Genomic DNA, 20,441 nt, shown 5'->3' on the forward strand with positions numbered 1-20,441 from the left:
TTCCTAGGAAGCTTCATTTTGGTAAACTGTCTCCAGCTCCCAGGGAGAACACAGAACAGGCTGCACTACGTCTTGACTATGTTTTGATGGAAGACTGAAGAGTCTGGGGTCCTGAATGAAGGTGGGTTTTTAACAGGGAACATATTGTGTATACACACAGACCCTAGGAAAGCTGACTTCTGTTTTATGGAACTTAAATGTCAATATGGCTGCTCTGAAGAACTCACTCTCACAGACTGCCATCTCAAAAACTCTCTAGTTCCTGAGTCCAGACCTACATGGAATTTTCTGGGTTTTCTTTACCCTGTTTTGGATAATTTGGCTTTTTTCCCTCTTTCTGATCCCTTGTCCAGCAGTGCAGAAGATCTGCTGGGTAAATGGGTGTGTTTTGCAGCAGGGTGACTGCCTCATGTCAGGCAGGATCACAGCTTGAACTCACTGGTGCTGAAAGGTGAAATTTCTGCCTTGCAATTACTGCCCTTCTCAGATGTGCCTAAATGCAACTAAATTTTAACCTCTGGAGGCCAAAAGATATTCAAAGCCAGATTCACCTAGGAGGAAGAAGTAATTTCTTTTAGCAGTCCACGAGACCAAACTGATCTTCTAAAAGGGCTGTTTGCACCTACTACCACATGTAGAATTATTTCTGGCTAATCAACTTTGTTTTCATTTATCTGTGGCAACATCTTAGCATTGTTTGCCCATGTAGAAGAAAGAAAAATATATGGTGAACACTCCTGTGGTTTCTCTCTAGGATTCTTTCCTAACAAGCTATCCTAAATGCAGGAAAACTGGTCTAGCTACAATGCCCAGCTTCTAAAACACACCTGGTACAAGACAGACCTGGGTCACAAACCTCCTGCAATCCTGGCTCAGAGCTTTTACTCTGTGGATGGAAGTGAGTGAAGATGGAGACTGAGTGAGAGACAGGATGACCGTGCTGGACAGACGCCTCATGAACGTCACCTTGCTCAGGGCAACCTCTCACGTGCAGGACCCCGGGGGGAAAACAGACACTACATGAGGACTGTAGGGAACTACTGAGATTAAAACAATTAAAACATCAGGAACAAAACAGACACAATGGGACGAAAAATGGACAGGAACTGTTCCAAAGAAACGCCATTGGATGGAAAAATCAAGCATTCCTCCTTTGCCATTTGGCCCATAAGAAATTTGTTCTACATGCAGCCAGGATGCAAAAGAAGAAACAGAAAGAAATGTTAGAAAATTTTGGAGTCATGCCTAGCAGAGGGATGTTTGGAGTTGCAAAAATAAAGTGATGCAATTTTCTTTCTTGTGGTTTATTTTTCTTAGAAGTATGAAAAATGGCTCTTTCACATGCCAAAAATTACAAGACAGGTCGGATGTTCCTGTTTGTTTGTTTTTATAATATCGAAATTAGGATCCAAGACTGATGCTTAAATAAATAATTAATTAAATAGAATCAGCCCCATATCCTAATTTCCATATTTGCAAGACTGAAAACAAACACTGGAAAGTGTGCAACAGAAAGCATCTCAAAGCTGTGAGAATATGTCCACCTTGAGCTGGAGGAACCTGAGTCATTTCAGAGCCTGAGCTGCACTGGATGCAAGAATTGCCTTGTGCACTGGGTGGTGCAGGCTGTCACATCAGCTTCTCTAAAGATGCTGCTGATGTGGGAAGTGCTGAATCGAGTGTGAGCTGACCTAAGAACTGTAGTAATCAAAATCCTTGGGTCTCATCCACTGCCAGCTGATACAGCTTTGATTCTTTGGGCTGGCTTTGGCTTGGGCACTGTGTGACCAGACAGATCCTTCTGCAAATGGCCATCTGGTAATATTCTGGTTTCTAGAAATGCAGAGATCATGGATTAAATGTGTCTGCATTGGGTTATGTTAGCAAACAACTATAAGGCTACACATACGCTTCTGGTCAATATGCTTTCATTAATAAATAACTCAGTAATTAATTAAATACATTGGAGTTTCATTCTGATTACTTAATGCTACAGATCCTGAGATCTAATGGTTTGGTAATCTAATGGTTTGGTAATCTAATAGTTTGGTAATCTAATGGTTTGGTAATCTAATGGTTTGGTAATCGAATGGTTTACTGAACCTTTGCAACTCATGTTCCTCATGATTGTAACGTGAGGAACTGACATGGCTGCTGCCAAAAGGAGCCACACTTCTGAGATGCCCAAGATGACAATACCAGTCTGTGGATGGTGGCAATGCTGCTCTGAGCAGGTCAGTTTTCATGATGGGTGCTCATGCCCAGGAGTGTGGCTGTATGCAGTGCCCAGGCTCTGTTACTAACTCAGGCCTGGGTTTGTGCTCTTAAAGAGTTCTTCTTTTTAAAGGAAGGTCTCTGAAGATACTTCACAGGCCGGTGGGCAAAGGTATGTGGCAGCTGCGGTTCTGGGCTCAGAGATGCAGTGTTTATACCCCTTTGGACTTGCTATAAATTTGGTGCTTGCTGGGATCTGAACTGACTCAGGGAATGAAAATGCCCACCCTTTGCAGGGCTTTTCAAAATGGACTTCCCACCTCTTCCAACCAGCATTTCATTTTAGGAAACACCAAAATGCTTTCCCCATGAGAACTCCCTCTGCAAGCATGGATCCAAGGCAGGGTAATCCCATACTCTGCAAAGCTGCGCAGTTCACATGGCACGGGATGAGTGTCCCTTCCGGATACAGCTCTGTGAAACCAATGGTTACACCACAGCAGCCCCCTGCCATCACCTCATACAGCAGACACATTCATAGCCAGTGGATCAGCCAGGATCCAGTTTCCAGATGCAGGGCTTGAAGAATTAGACACTCCTGCTGCTGCTCAGTGGGAGCCGGGCATTTTACTTCCCTGGACATCACACTGAGTGGTCACACCCCTTTTTCCTCCACCTCCCCCACCTCCTTGCCCCAAGCTTTAGTGATTAACATGGCAATGGAGATTGAACTGTGTGCATACATTGATTTGCTGGGTGGTTTGGCAAAAGGAAGCAAATCCAAGCTACTTACCTGAGCGCAGACCCCTTTGGCGTTGCAATACCATAGCCTTTGGAGTCCAAGTTACCTCCCACCTTCATGGTGTCGCAGGGCTTCCTCTGCTCGATGTACTCGTTCATTGTGGACTCCAAGAGGTATGCATACTTCCCTTTCGACTTCCTCACCCGGATCATCCCCTCTTCCGTCGTCCTCACAAAAACGGAGGGCTCGGCTGACTTCATGTATGTCCACATCTTCTCAAACACTGCTATTTTGGATCGCTGCGTAGGACAGCAGAAACCCAACAGAAGCATTAACAGAGGTTTGGGTGCCCCCTGAGATTTCCAGCTTGGACTGAGCACACACCCACACATCAAACGGGCAAGGAAGCCAAAAGGGGTAACAGGATGTTACCACTTCTGCACCAGGGCCCAGATCAATCCCTGACTTTCTGGCCCATATTCGTGTACGAAGTGATTTTGCAGATCAAACCAAGGGCAAACCAAGCTGGAAATCTGGAGATGGTTTCATTTGGAGTTGCTCAGAGAAGCTCCTCAGTAACGTGGGGAAGCACACGGATATTCCATATTTGTGTTCACAACTACAGAATATCACATGCACTGGAGTCACTGCCAATCTTCTGGCAGGCTGTAACATGGTGAGGGGAAGCAAGTGGAAAAAAAAACAGACCTGAGCTGAGGATGAGAGAGGACGGACCTGGAGGACTTGTCAAACAAGAAGCTAAGAAAAACGTTTGCATTAAAGTTTCCTTTTTACCCTAAAAAATTCTTTAGTGGAGCCAGCTTCCAGGGTGCCATAGGCGATTTCTGTCTGCTTGGCCAAGTCCTCTGCACTCTCGATGGGAGACACCATCCTCTCCACGGTGAGGAAGGCAGCCAGGTTAGCTGTGTAGGAGGATATGATGATCAAGGTGAAGAACCACCAGACGCCACCGACTATGCGGCCGGAGAGAGACCTGGGCACAGAGAGGAGAGTCAGACAGGAGCAGGGTGAAGGTCTAAAAAGTGCAGCTTGCTCTTTGCAGCCCATCATTTATGTGGCCATTTACCCAAAGCTGTGCTCTCCACACCCTTCCAAGGAAGCCAGAAGTCTCTCTCAGTTCCGAATTTACTTTTAAAGGTGTTGATGGAATTAGAGTGGGGATAAAAAAATTCAGTGAAAAAAAAAATCAGTAATAAACAGAGAGAATATGCTTTGATTTTCAATTCCTTTCAGAGTATAATATTAATAATGAGACATGGAGATAATTATGAGAAAGTTTAGCTGGGCAGGGGGCAATGCCCATCAACAATGCCTGTCGAGGTCTCTGCTGTACCATGTACCCCTGGCAGGAAGGAGCACCAGCATGGAACCAGACCAGACACACAGCCCAGCTGTGATCTTTCCCTCCATCACCTGAAGTTTCAAAAAACAACCCCTGTGTTTTTCTGTAAGACATATTGAAGCTCAGAGAGGAGTTATGGTCTTAATGAATTATTTGCCTACTGACATTCTCTCTTTTGTATTCAGCAGATGGTTAGACAAGATGTTCATAATAATGCTTTAAAATCTAGGTGTTTTGTACTGTCTGCAATCAAATAGCCAATTAACTGCAACCATTCAATAGCTATAGAAGCAAATAAGTCAAGCAGGCATTAATATTAAAATCTTTTCAAATAATTTTTAAGAGTGGAAGATGATTTTAGAATGATGTCAGCATTCAGGCATTCTGTCTAAATTATTTATGTGCTCCTTTAGATGCAGAGCACTGTCCCAGACAGGAGGGAACATACAAAGCTGTTTGATAAAGCCAGACAGCCTGACTAAGGAGGACCTGCCCGTGAGAAACACCATTTATTTCTCCACGGGGGACCATGTTTCAGCATTGTCTTCTTGCTGATCTGAGTCACTCTGCAGAAATATGGTTTATGGGATGGTAACAGAGATATCCCAGTCCAGCAAAGGGCTAAACTTTGGTGAGATAAATGTGACCATCTTGCATCCCATCTGCAGAGAACACTCAGCCTGCAGGGCTGTCAGCACGTACAGCTTCACCATTTGTTTCATATTTGGAGAGGGACTGGGGAGGGAGGCAGCTATGGATTCAACTCACACATCTTCAGATTGATGAGGAAGAGGAAGAAAATTAGTCTGGATGATGTGTGCTCAGGGAAGGAAGCGCTCAGAAAAGGCACAGAGGCATTAAACAAAAGTAACCAGATAATGTCAAATACAACAATGTCTGCTGATGAAGGCCACTTTGAGCTGGCAAAATCCATTTGCATGGCAAATAATCACATTCATCTCCAGCTGCAAATTATACAGCCTTTCCTTCCTGATGAAGCTGGGATATTTCTGCGACTCATTTCAATCCCTTCAGCGGCAGTCAGGCAGATTCCTGCCTGCAGACCCTCGACATCCCGGTGATATTCACCACCAGCTAATCCCAGGGGCTGCCTGCCCTCAGCTGCAGATGGCTTGTGCTTCCCAGCTTCACACCTGGCACTGACAGCACGGAAAAGTAACTTTGGGGTGTTGAGCCTGGAAGGTAACAGGGAGGGCTGGGGGAGGAGGGAGAAGGGGCTGTTTCTTTCCCCAGGGAGACAGAAGGATGCAGACAGGATTCATGTGTCCATCATGGACTGGTTTCATCTGGGCTGTCTCTGCTGCTGATGATGGTCATTTCTCCTCGTGGCATGAGGAGGGATGTGCTCACTTTCACAGAGTGTGGAGGGAAGGAGAGGAGGCCAGCAGCTGCTAGGGCTGCCAGCATGGCCTCGTGTGTGTGATGTTTTGTTGCTGACACTGCTAGTGGGCCATGTTTGCCCTCCTAGCTGGATTGACTTGGAGCTGGGAGCTGTGAATCAAAACTGCTGAAATGCCCAGCAGAGAGAACACTCAGCACATGGGATCTACAGGACATGGCCCTTTTGCTCCGTGGCTGGGCAGCACAAGGGAGAGCTGGCCAGGGATGCAGAATCTGGGGGGACAGAGCAGTTCAGTAAAGAACACAAAGACAGTCATGATAAACACCACACAAGCAGATGTGATCCCATTCAGGAGCAGTGAACACAAGTTGAACAGAACAAGATGAGTTTCTCTTGTCTGCTTAGACTGAGCCTGCTTACCATGGCAAGTGCTTGCAAAGGCAATATCTGTTACCACCTTGTTCTGCTTCTTCTGCAGCCCCAGCAGACAAATGGCAGTGCCTCCATCACGGGACACATTTGCAAAGTGCCTTTTAGGCACCGTAATTTAGGAGATAATGTCTGATTTCTGACAGTAGTGACTTCAACACCAGGGAGCTAAAAGCCTGGGCAAAAACCGATGGGACTTAGATGATGTTTATGCTCTAGTAAGAGCAGTCACAGAGGAGGAGATACATCTTGTTCTTTGGAGTCACTGTGAGGTTTTGAAAGTCTCAGTCTGGAGCTAGGTAACAAAAAATGACCTTACACTTAACTAACAGAAATGTTCTGCAGCTTGAGCCCTGGCTCAAGTTCTTTTCACTGATGGGTGCTGTGGGGTTCAAATCCTCCTGCATGAGGATGTGTCCCTGTGGCTGTTCAAAAACAACACGGAGTCAGCTCCCTGCTGAGTGGAAAGGAGTCAGTAACTCAGCTCCCTGCAGAGCTAAGGGGAGACTGAGCACCCTGGTTAGGACTTTAAAGATGTGCTAAGATTCAGATATTTGGATCTGTCTATTTGACCTCTGAATTTATTCATGTTCATTATCATTGTAATCCTTGCAAACAGCCGGGTCTAAAAAAAATTGGACTAAAATAAGCAAGGGTAGGAGTGTAAGAGGATTTCACGAATGGGGTGCAAAAAGGGGTAGAATATCTAAATAGACCAGATTGCACTTTTTTCAACCTGTGTTATTTCCTCTGCACCTAGATTCTTCTTTCCTACACAACCAAATTAAGATATCCTGATTTCTTCTTCTATCCCTGCCTGTGCTGTGTAAAATAACACACATACCCCCACTCTTCTCCCTGCCTTGGGATCCTGCCTGTGCCTCCCAAACTGGCAAGAACAGGATGCTCCTTTCCATCATTACCCTTGCAGGAACGAGTAGTAAATACTCTGCCCTCATTATCCACAGTGCACAATCTACTTAAAATTAGAGCTGGCTGGGAACCAAGATTTCAGGACCGTGGAAAACTCTGAAATTGTAAATAAAACCTTAATATTCTCATTTGGAATGCAAAGATAACGGTTGCAAATGTCCTCTAAAAGTAGCACTCTGAAAATGGTTGTTTTGGGTCTGTTCAAGCTTTGCTTTTTGCTATTATTTATAGTTTAATTTCTGAAAGGCTAAATGGTAGAATTTTAACATGGTAAACAATTTTGTTTCTGCTTTCTTGTTTCAAATAATTTTCTTTCAGCTTTTATAGTAGATTATATCTTTACCTACTGCATATATAATTTAAAAGATAATTCTGAAACATACTATTTTAAATCTGCACAATAAAAATACTGCAGATGGTCAAGCTGAAAGAAATAATTTTGATTTTTTTACTTACATGACTTTCTAAAAACCTTTCCTTGCAAAAGTAACTGCATTTTTCCAGTGGAACACAGAAAGGAATTGTAAGTTCCCTTTGTTCCTATGAAGAGATTTGTTCTAATGTTTTAGCCTTACCAATGATGGATTCATACAGAAATAGAAAATCATGCATCTATAATCTCATTTCTTAAAACAAAATGCAACCCTTGATCAAACAATTTTCTCTTTGATCTTATCCCTCATGGAAGGTAGGAAAAGCCAGCAGGAGTTTGCCTCGCTTTGCCATCTATTAGAAGAGAACAATACATTTCTGCAAAAAATATTAACAAGATCATCAGAAAATATACAGAGTAAACCTCCTTGGAAAACTGTTCAAGCACTATCTCAGTTCTTTCCCACTTCTCCCTTCCCCCTCCTCAAATCCATTCCTTATGGGGAATTACACCTAAACTGACAGAGTTTTAATTAGAAGTGCAAATCTGGGATCCTGAAGCCATAGTTGCTTTGGGAGGATTTCCCAGATTTGCTGTTAAATTCAAGTCTAATAAAGGCTCACTTGCTCAACTGACATATTTGTCACTGAATGAATTTATGCGAAACTGTTGAAAGAAAAGCTCTTCTGTGCTTGTGCTACTGATTGTGGGTCAAACCTACTTTTGGTCTTCTACCCACACAGAGCCTCTGATCTCCAACACTACTCTGAATTTCATACTGGTCTAGACAATTCTGTGGTTCTCTCCGAAATCTGACTCTGTAGTGGATTAATTGCAAACATTTTGCACCAGGTTTGCTCTTACTTTAAGCAATTTTTCAATATTAAACTCTGTCAATGTAAAGAGCTGTGCTTTTCCTGTGTGTCACAGACCATCTGGCGTGGTTGGCCTCACCACTTCATCTCTGTTCCTGACACGAACCCCAGATTTGCTCAAAAGGCAAAGGAAGAAATTCAGTGTGGGGTTGCGGAGCTGGGATCAGCTCTGGGTGCATCCATCAAGCACAGACTGCAGAGCTCTTATCCTCTTACTCTCTGCTGTGCCATGGAGAGTTTTGAATTAGCTCACAACTGTTTGCCACAAAATTCGTGGGATTATAATGCAAGTTTCTCTGTTCATGCTGCATTACTAATTTTCTTGCCATATGACTTTGCTTTTACTTATTACTGCATCCTATCTCCTGGTACAAGGGTCTGGAGTCCTGACTGCAGTGCTGGGTTTTAACATGCAGTGTCAGGAAAGCCTTTACAAATACAGAAATAAGAATGTTTTCCACTGATATTCTCATTCACCTCTCCCAAAGGTACAAATTCTTTCTTCAAGTCTCACAACTTTTTTACAGAGCTAAGAGCTGCATATTTTGGTTCCCTGTGGGTAACACTAACCAGGGAGACAGGGTAAGGAAGCTGAGGGTGCACAGGTACTGGAAGTCCCATGCTGGCTCTGTCCTGGTTTTCTTTCTCTAATTCTTGTTAAAAAGAAAAGGAAAAAAAATAAAAAATTAGGGCTTCTTAACTTTTGTATGTGGGCTGGAGATCTGCTCTTGTGATTTCAGGCAAACCCTGCCAGTGCACCCTGATCCCCAAAGCCAACATGCTGGAAGGAGGCAGCATGGATTTTGGAATCCCAGCAGATGAATTTGATCTCTGCAAATACACAGAATCTCCCAGATTCAATGGGGGGGATGTATATCTGTGAGGTGTTAATTATAAATCATGGTTTATTTACTGTTTCTTTCTGCCTAAGCTAACGGCTTTGGACAGCAGTGTATGCTCCCTCTCCTACTGTTTCATCTCCTCTTCTGCAGAATATGTTGGCACTTTTTTCCCCTTCCATTTCCCTTTAATGGGCAAAACCTCATTCTAAAATGAGTTTTCCTGCTTAGTCAGAAATGCATCATGCCACTTGTGGTTCTCCAGTCATTGGGCCTTGGATTACTGCAGTGCTAAGTATAAGCATGACTGCATGGAGCAGCTTCCTGCTGTTTTTGAGACATCCACTTAGCATTTTGACAGGCAAGAGGTGCCTAAGCCTAACCAGAGGACTAGCATCCAGGTTTTTCTGCTCCCTGCGAAGCCCTGCTACTTTATGGGTTCCTGGATAGCTTACTTCATCTCTCTAATTTATTTCCCAGCTGTGGGAAAAGAAAATGAATCACATTTATGAACCTGTCCTGGGTGGGTGGCCTGAAGCGCCGCCCACCAGGTGGAATTTACCTCTGAGCTGCTGCTTTGCCCAATTCCCCTTCCTGAGACACTCAATCCCAACAGGCAGAGGCAGCATCAGAAGGGCCCAGCCAGGCAGGGGGTGATGTGTGCACTCCACAGCACTTTGCAGGTTGTGCCCTTCTGAGCCCTCAACTGACCCAAAACCTGTGTCACCTGTGGATACACAGCAAACACGGCTCACCTGCTCAGCTATTGGGGTGTTGGAAGCACTAGGTGCCAAGAAAAAATGGACTGACATGGGCAGCAAACCCTCTTCAGCTTCAGCAGGGCACATAAAAATACTCCAACAGAGAAGGGCTGAGGTAAATCCTTCATTCGAGGGACCTGCCATCTCTGCACAGCATCCCTGGCTGCTGAAATGAGATGTTTAACGCTAAAAATGCAGGATAATACACTCAGCTCTTCCAGAGGGCAGCTAAAAACAGTACAAATGCAGGGCCAGGATAGAGGGATGAAGTGGAACCCTAAGAAAAAATGAGAGTGTAGCTGAAAGGCAGAGAAGTAGATCTGAAGACAGGCACCGTCATCCTCTGAAGTACAGGCACAGTGTTCCTCTCCCTGTTGCAGACAGGGTGACTTAAGGGATGAATATTTAGTGATTTGCTGAGAAACACGTGGTCACTTTGGGCTGCTTGGCAGCTCCAGAGAAAGGCAAAGTCATCCCTCTTCTGCTGTTTTGCCAGCTATCGCTACAAGGAATAAAACCCCAACCCTCATCATGCCTTTGAGCAAAAATTTCACTGTAAAAAAGGCTCTTCATGTATTTTTCTCACTCTGATGACATTTGTTCACTTTGCTGAGAAAAACTCACAAGGTGTTAAGCATAAAATTTTGTCAGAAGCAGTTGCTGAAGAGCTCTGCGAGATTCATTATTCAGGGACTTCCTCAACCTCAGGTGGCCCCAAATCTACAAACACTCATCCTCCTTTTTGAACAACAGCCTATGGTGTCAATGTCCTTTACTGAGTTGCTGGATTCCATGTAGTCTCCCACAGTTTCTTCTTCAAAGTCTATTTGATGAAAAACCTTTTTTTTTTCCCCAAAGATTTAATATGTTTTGGATTATATGCCATTCATTTTTCCAAGATTCTCTTTAGCCATCTACATTTGCTCACAAGAGAGCTCCATTTCTGAGACTTCTGGGCAATAATGCTACAATAACCTAGTTCAGACTTCTTCCAAGGTGTCTTGCCTTGGTTCATTTTGCTTTATTTTTTTTTTCTTGTCTTTTGTCAGATTTCCCAACATGATGAGAACAAGGCTTTGCTCTGGAAGGAGAGTATTTTCTGCACTGGAAGATATTCACTCTGGCAATATTTCCACATATTCCCTTAATTTTTCTCTCTCATTTCTAATTTAAAATGTGATTCCTCACAAGACCATACAAGTTGGATTTTCTCTAGTTTCAGTTTTGAGCCTTTCTTTTTTGTACAGGGACATACTATATCTCTTGTAGAAGTGGTGAGGAATGAATCTGCTTTCCCCCGACAGTGTTTTTAGAAGAGCTTTATGTGCACAGGTGTGCCTGTCTTTTAACATTAAAACTCCCAAACTGTGAAGGGAAAACATATTCAGTGTTTCTGCTGCCCCTATTTCACCTGCTAAGATCCATTTGGTGAATTTTTTTTAAAAAAATTGGAGGCTTCAGAAGCACTGCCGAGATGAAAAGCTGCCCCCTCCCTCTGTTTTTCCTCTCTGCAGCCTGAGATTTTGCTTCTTATTTCAGGCTTCAAGAAATGAGAGAAGAGAAAATTCCACCTAAAAGAGAGCATCCTGTGCACTTGGCTCCTGCAGCCGGACCCTCATGGACTCTTCATCATGTCTCAACCCATACACAGGGTACAAGTGCTTATTTTATTGCTTTTTCCTTTCACCATGTGAGGACTCATCTCCTTTCTTTCTACTCCTCTGTTCACACACTTGCCTTCTATTACTCCTCATCAGACTGAGTTGGGAGAATTCATTAGTGTATAAAACATGCTTTGAAGTTGTCCAAATAACGGTGATGTAACACTTTTGCACTTCTACAGACTCTTTTATCTGAAGATCAAAGTAGTAAGTTATGATTACCATGATTGGATTATTGCTGCTTAGCCTTTGGATCTGAGGGTAAGCAGCAGCTCTTCTGGGTAGGCACTAATCAGAATTACTGCACGATTTTATTCAATAGATTGAATGCCATCAAGTGTGCTGCTGCTGTTTGAGGAAAGGGCTGTGTACATGAGCTGTGTGCCTTTTCCTGCCATCTCAGCTTAACAATCAGCTGCTCTCCAGCTGCCCCTGTGATCCATGTGAAAATGGAAAGAAGACCAAGACAGCATGGAGGGGTTCAGAGGTGGCACCATGCTCTGCCCTCTCCAACTCCAGACCCTGCCCAAGCACACAAGGATATTTGCCCTGATTTCTTAGCAGGACTCACATTTTGCTATTCCCAGTCACTTGGTTTCCTCGAGCCTTTCACAATGGATAACACAGTATCTCTGTCCTATTTCAACAAATTGCCAGGGATTACCTATCCAGAGATACCTGCTCACCATCTCAGGCTGTGACAATGGGCATTGCCCAGTGAACAAATGCACTCCTGAACTTCTCATGGAAAAGGGGTATGGTGCTTCCCCAGCTACAAGGACAAGTAGTTGGGATGAAATCTGAGACAAAAGCAGAATAGGTCCAATAAATGCAAAATTCCATTGGAATAAAGGCAGAACTGTGAGCCTCCCAGCAGAAGGCCAGCTGTGGGGGTGACACCAGCAGAGATCAGCTGTGGATGCTTTTTGTGTTTTGTGAGCCAGAGCAATTTGAATGAAGTTCAAAGCTCATTCAAATGTGTATCCAGTGTGTGTGCACATGATATCTTAGTGCTGATAAAAGTAATGTACAGCATATGGAAGTTATTTAAGCAGGGCTTCCCTGCGAAAACATGCTCAGGGCTTCCCATCTTAGTTACAGTATTTTTTTGGAGTGCCAACATTAAAGCAGTGTGTGACAGGCAGCCTTGCAAAAGACACCACCTGAGGGAGGTGGAGGCCGTTCAGCTCCTCACAGCCCTTATTCTTTGACAAAAACATTTGGCAGTTGACCTAGCTATTGGAGAGACACAAGCATGCACAGCCCTGACTGCAGACCCCAGCTGAGCTGACTGCTCAGGAACAACTCGTTATCAAGAGGAAAGGAAATAGAAAAAAGTCTTCTTTTTACTGACTGAAAATCAGCAAGTCTGAGTACAGCATAACAGGGGGTCCCTGGAGGCTCGGAGAGTCTCCTGCTGCAGTCAGAGAGAAGGCTGGGAGTGTCAGAGGGCAGTGCTGTAAATCTCAGTGCTCCTCACAATTCCTGGGTCAGTGCCCAGCATTAGAGACACAAACAGCACCTTCCAGTTCTGTGTCAGAGAACACAGAATGGTGTGGGTTGGAAGGGATCTGAAAGTTCATTTCATTCCAATCCTCTGCCATGGGACATCTTTCACAGGTTTCTCCAAACCCCATCCAACCTGACCTTGGACACTTCCAGAGATTCAGGGGCAGCCAAAGCTTCTCTGGGCACCCTGTGCCAGGGCCTCACCACCCTCACAGGCAAGAACTTCTCCCTAACATCTATTCCAAATCTACCCTCTTTCAGATAAAACTTCCCAAGATATTTAAAAAAAAAAAAAAAGGGAAATGCACTTTCTCCCCTGCTATTTTCAACTTTGCTTTCAACAAAAAAACACGAGAAACATTTATTTAGTCCTGAAGAAAGAAATTGCACAAGTATTTTTAGGCTAATATATCTGCTTTTAGATGAAGTGTTTGATGACTTATTTTAAACACAGCTGGTGGAACGATTAGGGAATCTGTCACTCATTGGGAGGAGTTTCAGCAAATTTCTTGCTGTCCCCCAGCAACCTCAATGCTGAAGGCCCAAAGTCAGAGCTGTGGGAGAGTGATTAGGTATGCCTGATAGGGAAAGCATCCTGAGGAAGTAGCTTACAGGTCAGTGGAGGAAGCATTCATTACCTCTGCAGCATTTAGACATTTTCAGGTGGCAGAGCGTGGAAATTCAAAAGACTAATTTTTCCTTTACAGAAGAAATTGCGTCTTTCCAACAATGCTCTCTCAGTTGGTTATTTCCTCCGTCTGAGTCCTCTGTATCCTTCAGCATTTTCCCAAATGAAAAAGAAATGATAGCAAGGATGACTATTTTAAAAGAATTTCCATTTTCCCCTGGCTGCCACACTCTGGTTGCCATGGAAGTGCGCAGACTCCAAAGGGGACTGTTGGATATTGTGCAATTTGTCAAGCTGTTCCTCTGGTGAGTCACTTTCCCTGGTTAAGTGAGTTTTAGAAATAAGTGTGGTCATCAGTTCCTGGTGATTTGCAAGTGCTGCTGTTACCCTGTGACCTGAATTTGCTCTCCCTGGACATAATTAACTCTGCCAGGTAGAGATAATTGCAACATCATTTGATACACTTTTATAAGGCAAGGAGACTTTTCCAGAAGTGGAAGTCCTGATTTTCTTACTTTTATTCTCAAAGAAAGTCGGCTCACCAGTTCAAGCAAACCACCAGAAATAAATGAACCTGAGCTTTGTCCCCACAGAATCATTAAGGTTGGCAAAGCCCTCTGAGATCACCGAGTCCAGCCATTATCACAGCACTGCTGCTGAAATTCACCATTAAACCACGTCCCCAGTGACACAGGCACACGCATTTTGAACACTTCCAGGGATGGCAATTCCACCACTTCCCTGGACAGCCTGTTCCAATGCCTGACCACCATTCCAGTGAAGAAATTTTTCCTCAACTTTAATTTAAACCTCCCCTGGTGCAATTTGAGGCCATTTCCAATGCAGATGCTTGGAGTGTCAGAGAAGACGCTTACTGAAATCAAGAAGAGTCATCAGATAAATACCCCTGCTCAGCCTTCTTTTCAGGAAGGAATTAAATTCCTTTTGATTGCTAAATGCAGCTGGCTCTAATTTCTCTAATGCTAAATTTTTAGCAAAATAAGTAAGTACCCTGCAAATGTAAGTTTACAAAGGATGGAACAGAAATAATTTCCTTGAAAAAATCCAAATCTAACCTTTCACTAAAAAAAACCAAGCAACAAAAAAAAACAACACCACAAACCAAAAACCTCCACAACATTCTTTTTTGTTCTAATCAATTTCTGATTTAGATTTTCCCCAAAAACTGAATAAAACCTTTCAGTATTGAGAAGATCTTGATGAAATTTAAAAGTGCTGCTGTCTTTCAAAATCTGAGGTCTCCTGTGACTTTTTTCAATTGGGCTATAAAGAAATGTAAATAAACAGGAAAAAGAGCAGAGGAAAATGCTCAGCATTAATTACAGGTACATAATAAAGACCTTGTTTGCTCTTCCCCAGACAAACCACCCTGATGGAGTGCAGCAGAGAGGCTGAGGAGGAGTGCGGTGAACACGAGCACTGTACGGATCAGCCAGAGCTCTGTTTCCATGTCACAAAATACAAATAACCATGTCCACAAAATGCCCATAAATAATAGATTGTATCTACTGACTGGAGAGCAGCCAGCATCTGTCTCTCTCCTTCCTGCCTGGGAGTGCAGTCATTCATCATCTCTGCCAGCAAACCTCCCTGCTCAGCACACCCAGCCCCGCCAGCCGGGGGTCCCTGCTGGCCACAATCCCCTGCACCCTGCACGCCTCTGGGGCTGCAGGCCAGTGAAAACCCTGTTAACTCTTCATCCCAAACCAGCTGGAGGGTGGATTGCACCTTGTGCCATGTCTCCTTGCACACATGGAGCCCCACAGCCTTTAGGAAACGCTGGTGTGACCCCAGCAGCTCCCAGCTGTGCACAGAGGAGCACAGGGGCTCTCCCTGCTCATGCAGCCCTGCTGATGCTCCCAAAACATCCCCTGTCCAGCCTGGCTGTCTCTCAGACACAGATGGCACGAAAGCTTCATCCACCATTTCACTCCCAGCACAGGCTGACCACGACATCTCCAGCTCTTAAAACAATGAGACAGATTATTAGGAGTGATTTCAAGCTGTGCTGTCCAGGTATCAGGACCTGATGCCTTGGTGTGCCATGACAGGAGAATACATTTCCCTTCTACTGACAGTAGACTTTGATTTGAATTCCAAATATGTATATTCTTTTTTTCAACAATAAAAAGAGGCTCCAAGAAGTTGGGCTAATTTTTGGAGATCTTCATTTAAGGTTCCTCTGGCAGGGCAGAAAAGATGTCTGCATTCACTGGGTGATATTGTCTGATATTTATTCACCTGCCAAAGCTGAGATGGGACAAGATGCCTACAGTCAACTCAGCTGAGAGTAACTGTCTATTCTATCTCATGGTATTTTCAAGTGAAGAATAAATGCCTCTCTGGAAGACCTGTTTTAACCAAATGTATTTCATTTTAGTCAGACATAAATTTTCTGAGTCACAGGAAGAGTAACTGGATTAAATTTAATAGTCTCCAATATATAAAAAGTTGCTTTTGGGCTCAAACTATATGAAGCAACACATTTTATGATAACAAAAAACAGGAGATCAAGATAGGAAGCTGACAAGAGATGCTATTTTGCTCTGTTTTTCCATCCTTTTCACAACAGTCAAATAATTTATTTTGCAGAAAATGATGGAGAACATGAACAATTCTGATGCTTTGTTTTGCTGCAGAGCAGGTTGAGAAGCCCAAGCATCCCTTGGGCTTCTCAAAGGCCTCAGGTCCATCCTGAGTGAGGAATGGCAAAGTGCTGGACTTTAGCAAGGTCCTACTCCCCACAGCTGCTACACACTGCGGTTATTTTAAGCTCTGAAGACAATTTATCAAATTACAGTTCTGAAAATGGTACAATGTGAGTCACATTTACTTCACATTTTTCTTTCCGCAGGCTCTCGCTATTGGCTGCGGGTTATTTATTACCTCTGATGCCTGCTCTGAGAAGCTCCTTTCTGGGTCTGTATTTCATGTTTAATGAGTGCTTTTGCAATTTCATGACCGTTTTCTGAAGCTAAGGTGGCACTTTGCAAAGCCTGATGGTTTATGGCCCGTTTCAGACTTCACTGATTCCTGCCTGTCACTGTGGAGCTGTGCACAGCTCCGAGCTCCTCCCTGACCCTGCTGGGTATCAGCTGTGCTTTGAAAGCTGTAAGGGCAGCAACAGGGGCTGTCTCACCTCAACCAGGACAAATGAGTCCACGTGGTAGGGACTGCTCCACAGCCAGTGATGGTGATGGTGATGGTGATGGTGATGAAGGTGGACACACGCTCCAGTGGGAAATGTCCGAGAGCTCGCAGCCCCCTTGTCCTGAAGCCATGCATTTACCATCGAGCCATCCCTTTATGGCTTTGGAGGGATGGATTCCTTGCTCATGCTCATGTTTCAGCACCCAAAGGCACAACACAGACTGCCACCAGCTCCAGCTGGGACTCTCCATGGCTGGTCACTGCCTGCCCTTTGTCACATCCACCCTGTCGATGTCTAGAGGTGAGGGCTTCAGAGCTTCAAGGATACCAGCTGACCTCCTGTGAAGAGGCTATGAGCAGGTAACCCACAGCTCTGCTCTTTCCTAGCCATCCACAGGCCACCAAATTTACTGTGTGTCTTTAAAGTCCTTGGTAGGTTGTCCCCAGTGTCTTAAAAGCCTATTTAAAGCTCTGCCTAGTAAGTCTGTCTTTAAAAAAGGACAACACTTTCCTTCAAAAGCAAATTTTTTTCTCTTTGGGGCATAGAAGTTCCCTGGGGACTGGTCTGAGACTGAGGAATGCACATTTACAAGAGCAAGTTATTTCTGCAAACCTCACCACCCGCTGTGCTGAGTGATGTGTCTGCAGTTTTGATCTTACTTTTTTTAAAATGATAAATACATAGTGGCATATGCACTTAAAACAAGCATGCTCTGGAAAATAAAAAACAACAAACCTCCAGACAAATTTCCCCTGCTCCTTTCCAAAACAAAACTGAAATAAACAACCCAAAAACCTTGAAAAAAACAAAATACACCCCTGCACTTGCTCCTTTCTGTTGGGGAGAGAATGACAGAACAGATGTATAACAGAAGCTATTTCTGTTGGTTAATGCATTACTGGGGAGATGCTGAGAGATAGTAGTGATAAGTTTAGAAGCAACCACATAGGAAATAGAATAGAGCAGATATCCCCACCTGCCCACAGTGTCATTCTACCAAGTGTTCATTTCTAAGTGATGTGTCACAGAAAGCCTGCTCTGGGTTCGTGTGAAAAGTACATGTGAAATGCAGAGTGTGCTCAGAGCCTTTCTGCACAACAACATCCTACGGAAATTCTCACTCTTCTGCTTCCTCCTGGCTTTCACATCGCACAGGAATGTCCCTCTCCCCTTACAACCATCTCAACAAGCTGTACTCAGAGTACTGGGAGTTATAATAATTCCCATATTTAATTTTTAAGTTTTTATCATCTTGCCAATAGTTGTAGCAGTCAGAAACTGCTCTTGTGTTCCATGGGAAAATATTGGTTTTGATGAAATTGTAATTTTCATTATCAAGATGATTAAATCAACCAACATTAAAGCAACAATGATGGAACAATTCTCATTTCCCATTTCAAAGCAAAATAAAACCACACTTTGAAATGGTGATTCAAAGCATGTTATTTAGCTAGAGCAAATCATGTTAGCTGAATCAAACCCACTGATCTTTCCCTGACACTTTTTTTTAAAGATGTTACCAAAATTGCTATTCCTCAAAGCCTCAGCTTTTCACCTCTCCCTGCTCCTCCTCGAATCAGAAACCACCTATTGAAATGACCCTAAAGGAAGATATTCTCTTTCCTAAATAAGAATAATGATGACAAACACAACGAGAATGAAAGTCACAATAACCTGATCCTAATGCACAGGGCTGGCTACAAGACAGCAATAAAGCTGCAATTCCCTCTGCTGGGAAGATTTTCTGAATTCTCTGCCTGGCCTCCTACTAATCAATGATCAGATAATAAAACATATTCATAAAGGCTGTCACTATCAAAGTGCCCTGCAGACTGTTATTTCCTTGCTATCACAAGCTCATTAACATTTGGATAAATTGGCATCTGATAGGCAAAAAGCTGTTGCTCAGCCTTCCCTGCCATCCCCGGGGAGCTGTGCTGAGCTGCACAGAGTTATCTCCACTTGTCAACGGAGCTGTGTCTCCTTCTCATCCCCTGAGCTTTGATGCCACCACAGCAGGCTGGAAATCAACCTCTGCCCACTGTCTTCACCCATAAGACGGGTATTTCTGCATGAAACTTCCTTTGAAGAGAAGGGAGACAAAGCCCGCAAAAGGAAGGAAAAATTATCTAAGTAAATCACAAGAGTCATTCACCAAAAAGTCTCTTTAGGAAGACTTTGAATGTTGGGTCACACTGAACTTTCAGGCAGCAGAACTGTTGGCTGAAATGGGAAGCAGAATAAAACTTAGTCTTTCTCTAACCTTTTCAAAGGCCAGTAATAATTAAGCCACTCATTGTGCTTCATAATGTTTGACACAGACCATATAACCTTTCTCTGAGCACCTACTGTATTATTTCTCCAAACCTTGCTGGAAGTTTTTATCTTCCCTATAATGCTAGAATCATCTTATTTCTACTAGCAACAAAATAAATGACTGACAAAGTTTGATTGCAATTGTGTGGCTTTAGAAATGCTTTTTATGATTTCTGTAAATTCTCTCAAAAGAACTCCTCCAAAACAATTTAAATACTATTTTCACAGGGTCAGGTTTGAGGTCCCAAGTTCACAGCTGTGAGAACTGTGAACTTTTGGATCTTTTCTGAGTCTGTAACTGATTCACAAAACTACACTTTGTTTCAGGGAGGGAGGTCAAAGTAGAACCTGTTCAGCTTCAAAACACAAAGAAGGATTAAACCATGCAAACTAGAAGAAGGTTCATTTGGGAAGGCAACCCACCTTGGAGAAATATCACATCCTTGCTGCATGAAAGCTCCTAGGGAGAACCAGAGGCTGTTGAATATCCCAAACTCATTTGTCTGGTCAGTGGCTGGCTGGTCCCGTCCCTCCTCGAATTCCTCAGTGTGCCACTCGTAAGGGCTGAAGCGACTCACCAGGAAGAGGACAACGCTCACTCCAATGTAGGCAAAAACAATGCACATCCATATCTCGTAGGCCAAAGGATCCAGAAAGGAAAAAACTCCTGGTTTGGACTTCTGAGGTTTTTTTATCATTATTGATATACCTAAACTCATGAACGGTTTGGAAAAGTCTATAACTTCTTCTCGAACCAGGGTGATGGTCAATGGTGCCACAGCCACATCTGCCCTCTGAAAAAGGAGACAGAAAAGGGATTTGCAGATGGGGAGTAAAATGTTTCTACTAACTGCAGTGTATGATCCTTTAATCTCTGTTTAACCTTGCTATATCAGAAGAAATCAGACAAAACCAATTCCAAGGAAAAGGTTAAAAAGGAGAAGCCCATAATATTGGTGGATTATTTCCATTTTATCGCTCCTGATTACCAGATCTGTTTTGAAATCACAGTGCTTTCTTTTTGCAGCCACCCAGCTCTTCTCATCTGATTTATCCACTGATGCCACAGTCTGATGAAGATGATTTTCTCTAAAAGAGCTTTATCATCCAGACATCAAAAGAGGCAAGGAAAGGCCAATCTCCTGAAAAAGGATGTCAGGATGTTTATTTCCATCAGGAACCATTTTTTGATTGCATAACTGATGCAGGAGAAGAGGAAAAATGGTCCAGCAACACTGATATGTTCTCTCCACTAATTTTGCA

At 43.6% G+C, this 20,441-nt stretch overlaps 1 protein-coding gene across 4 annotated transcripts in view; it reads right to left on the bottom strand.

Annotated features, from left to right (window-relative positions):
- GRIA1 (glutamate ionotropic receptor AMPA type subunit 1) overlaps window positions 1-20,441 on the bottom strand; it is a 118,344-nt gene that overhangs the window by 12,661 nt on the left and 85,242 nt on the right. For all 4 annotated transcript variants that reach the window (XM_058848595.1, XM_058848597.1, XM_058848596.1 and 1 more), the window contains 3 exons: window positions 19,602-19,972; window positions 3,752-3,950; window positions 3,008-3,255 (listed from right to left, as the gene is read on the bottom strand). In XM_058848595.1, the coding sequence (XP_058704578.1) occupies window positions 3,008-3,255; window positions 3,752-3,950; window positions 19,602-19,972 (818 nt within the window). The remainder of the gene's footprint in view (window positions 1-3,007; window positions 3,256-3,751; window positions 3,951-19,601; window positions 19,973-20,441) is intronic.

This window comes from Poecile atricapillus, chromosome 13 (genome assembly GCF_030490865.1).
Source record: "Poecile atricapillus isolate bPoeAtr1 chromosome 13, bPoeAtr1.hap1, whole genome shotgun sequence".
Classification (NCBI taxonomy): domain Eukaryota; kingdom Metazoa; phylum Chordata; class Aves; order Passeriformes; family Paridae; genus Poecile; species Poecile atricapillus.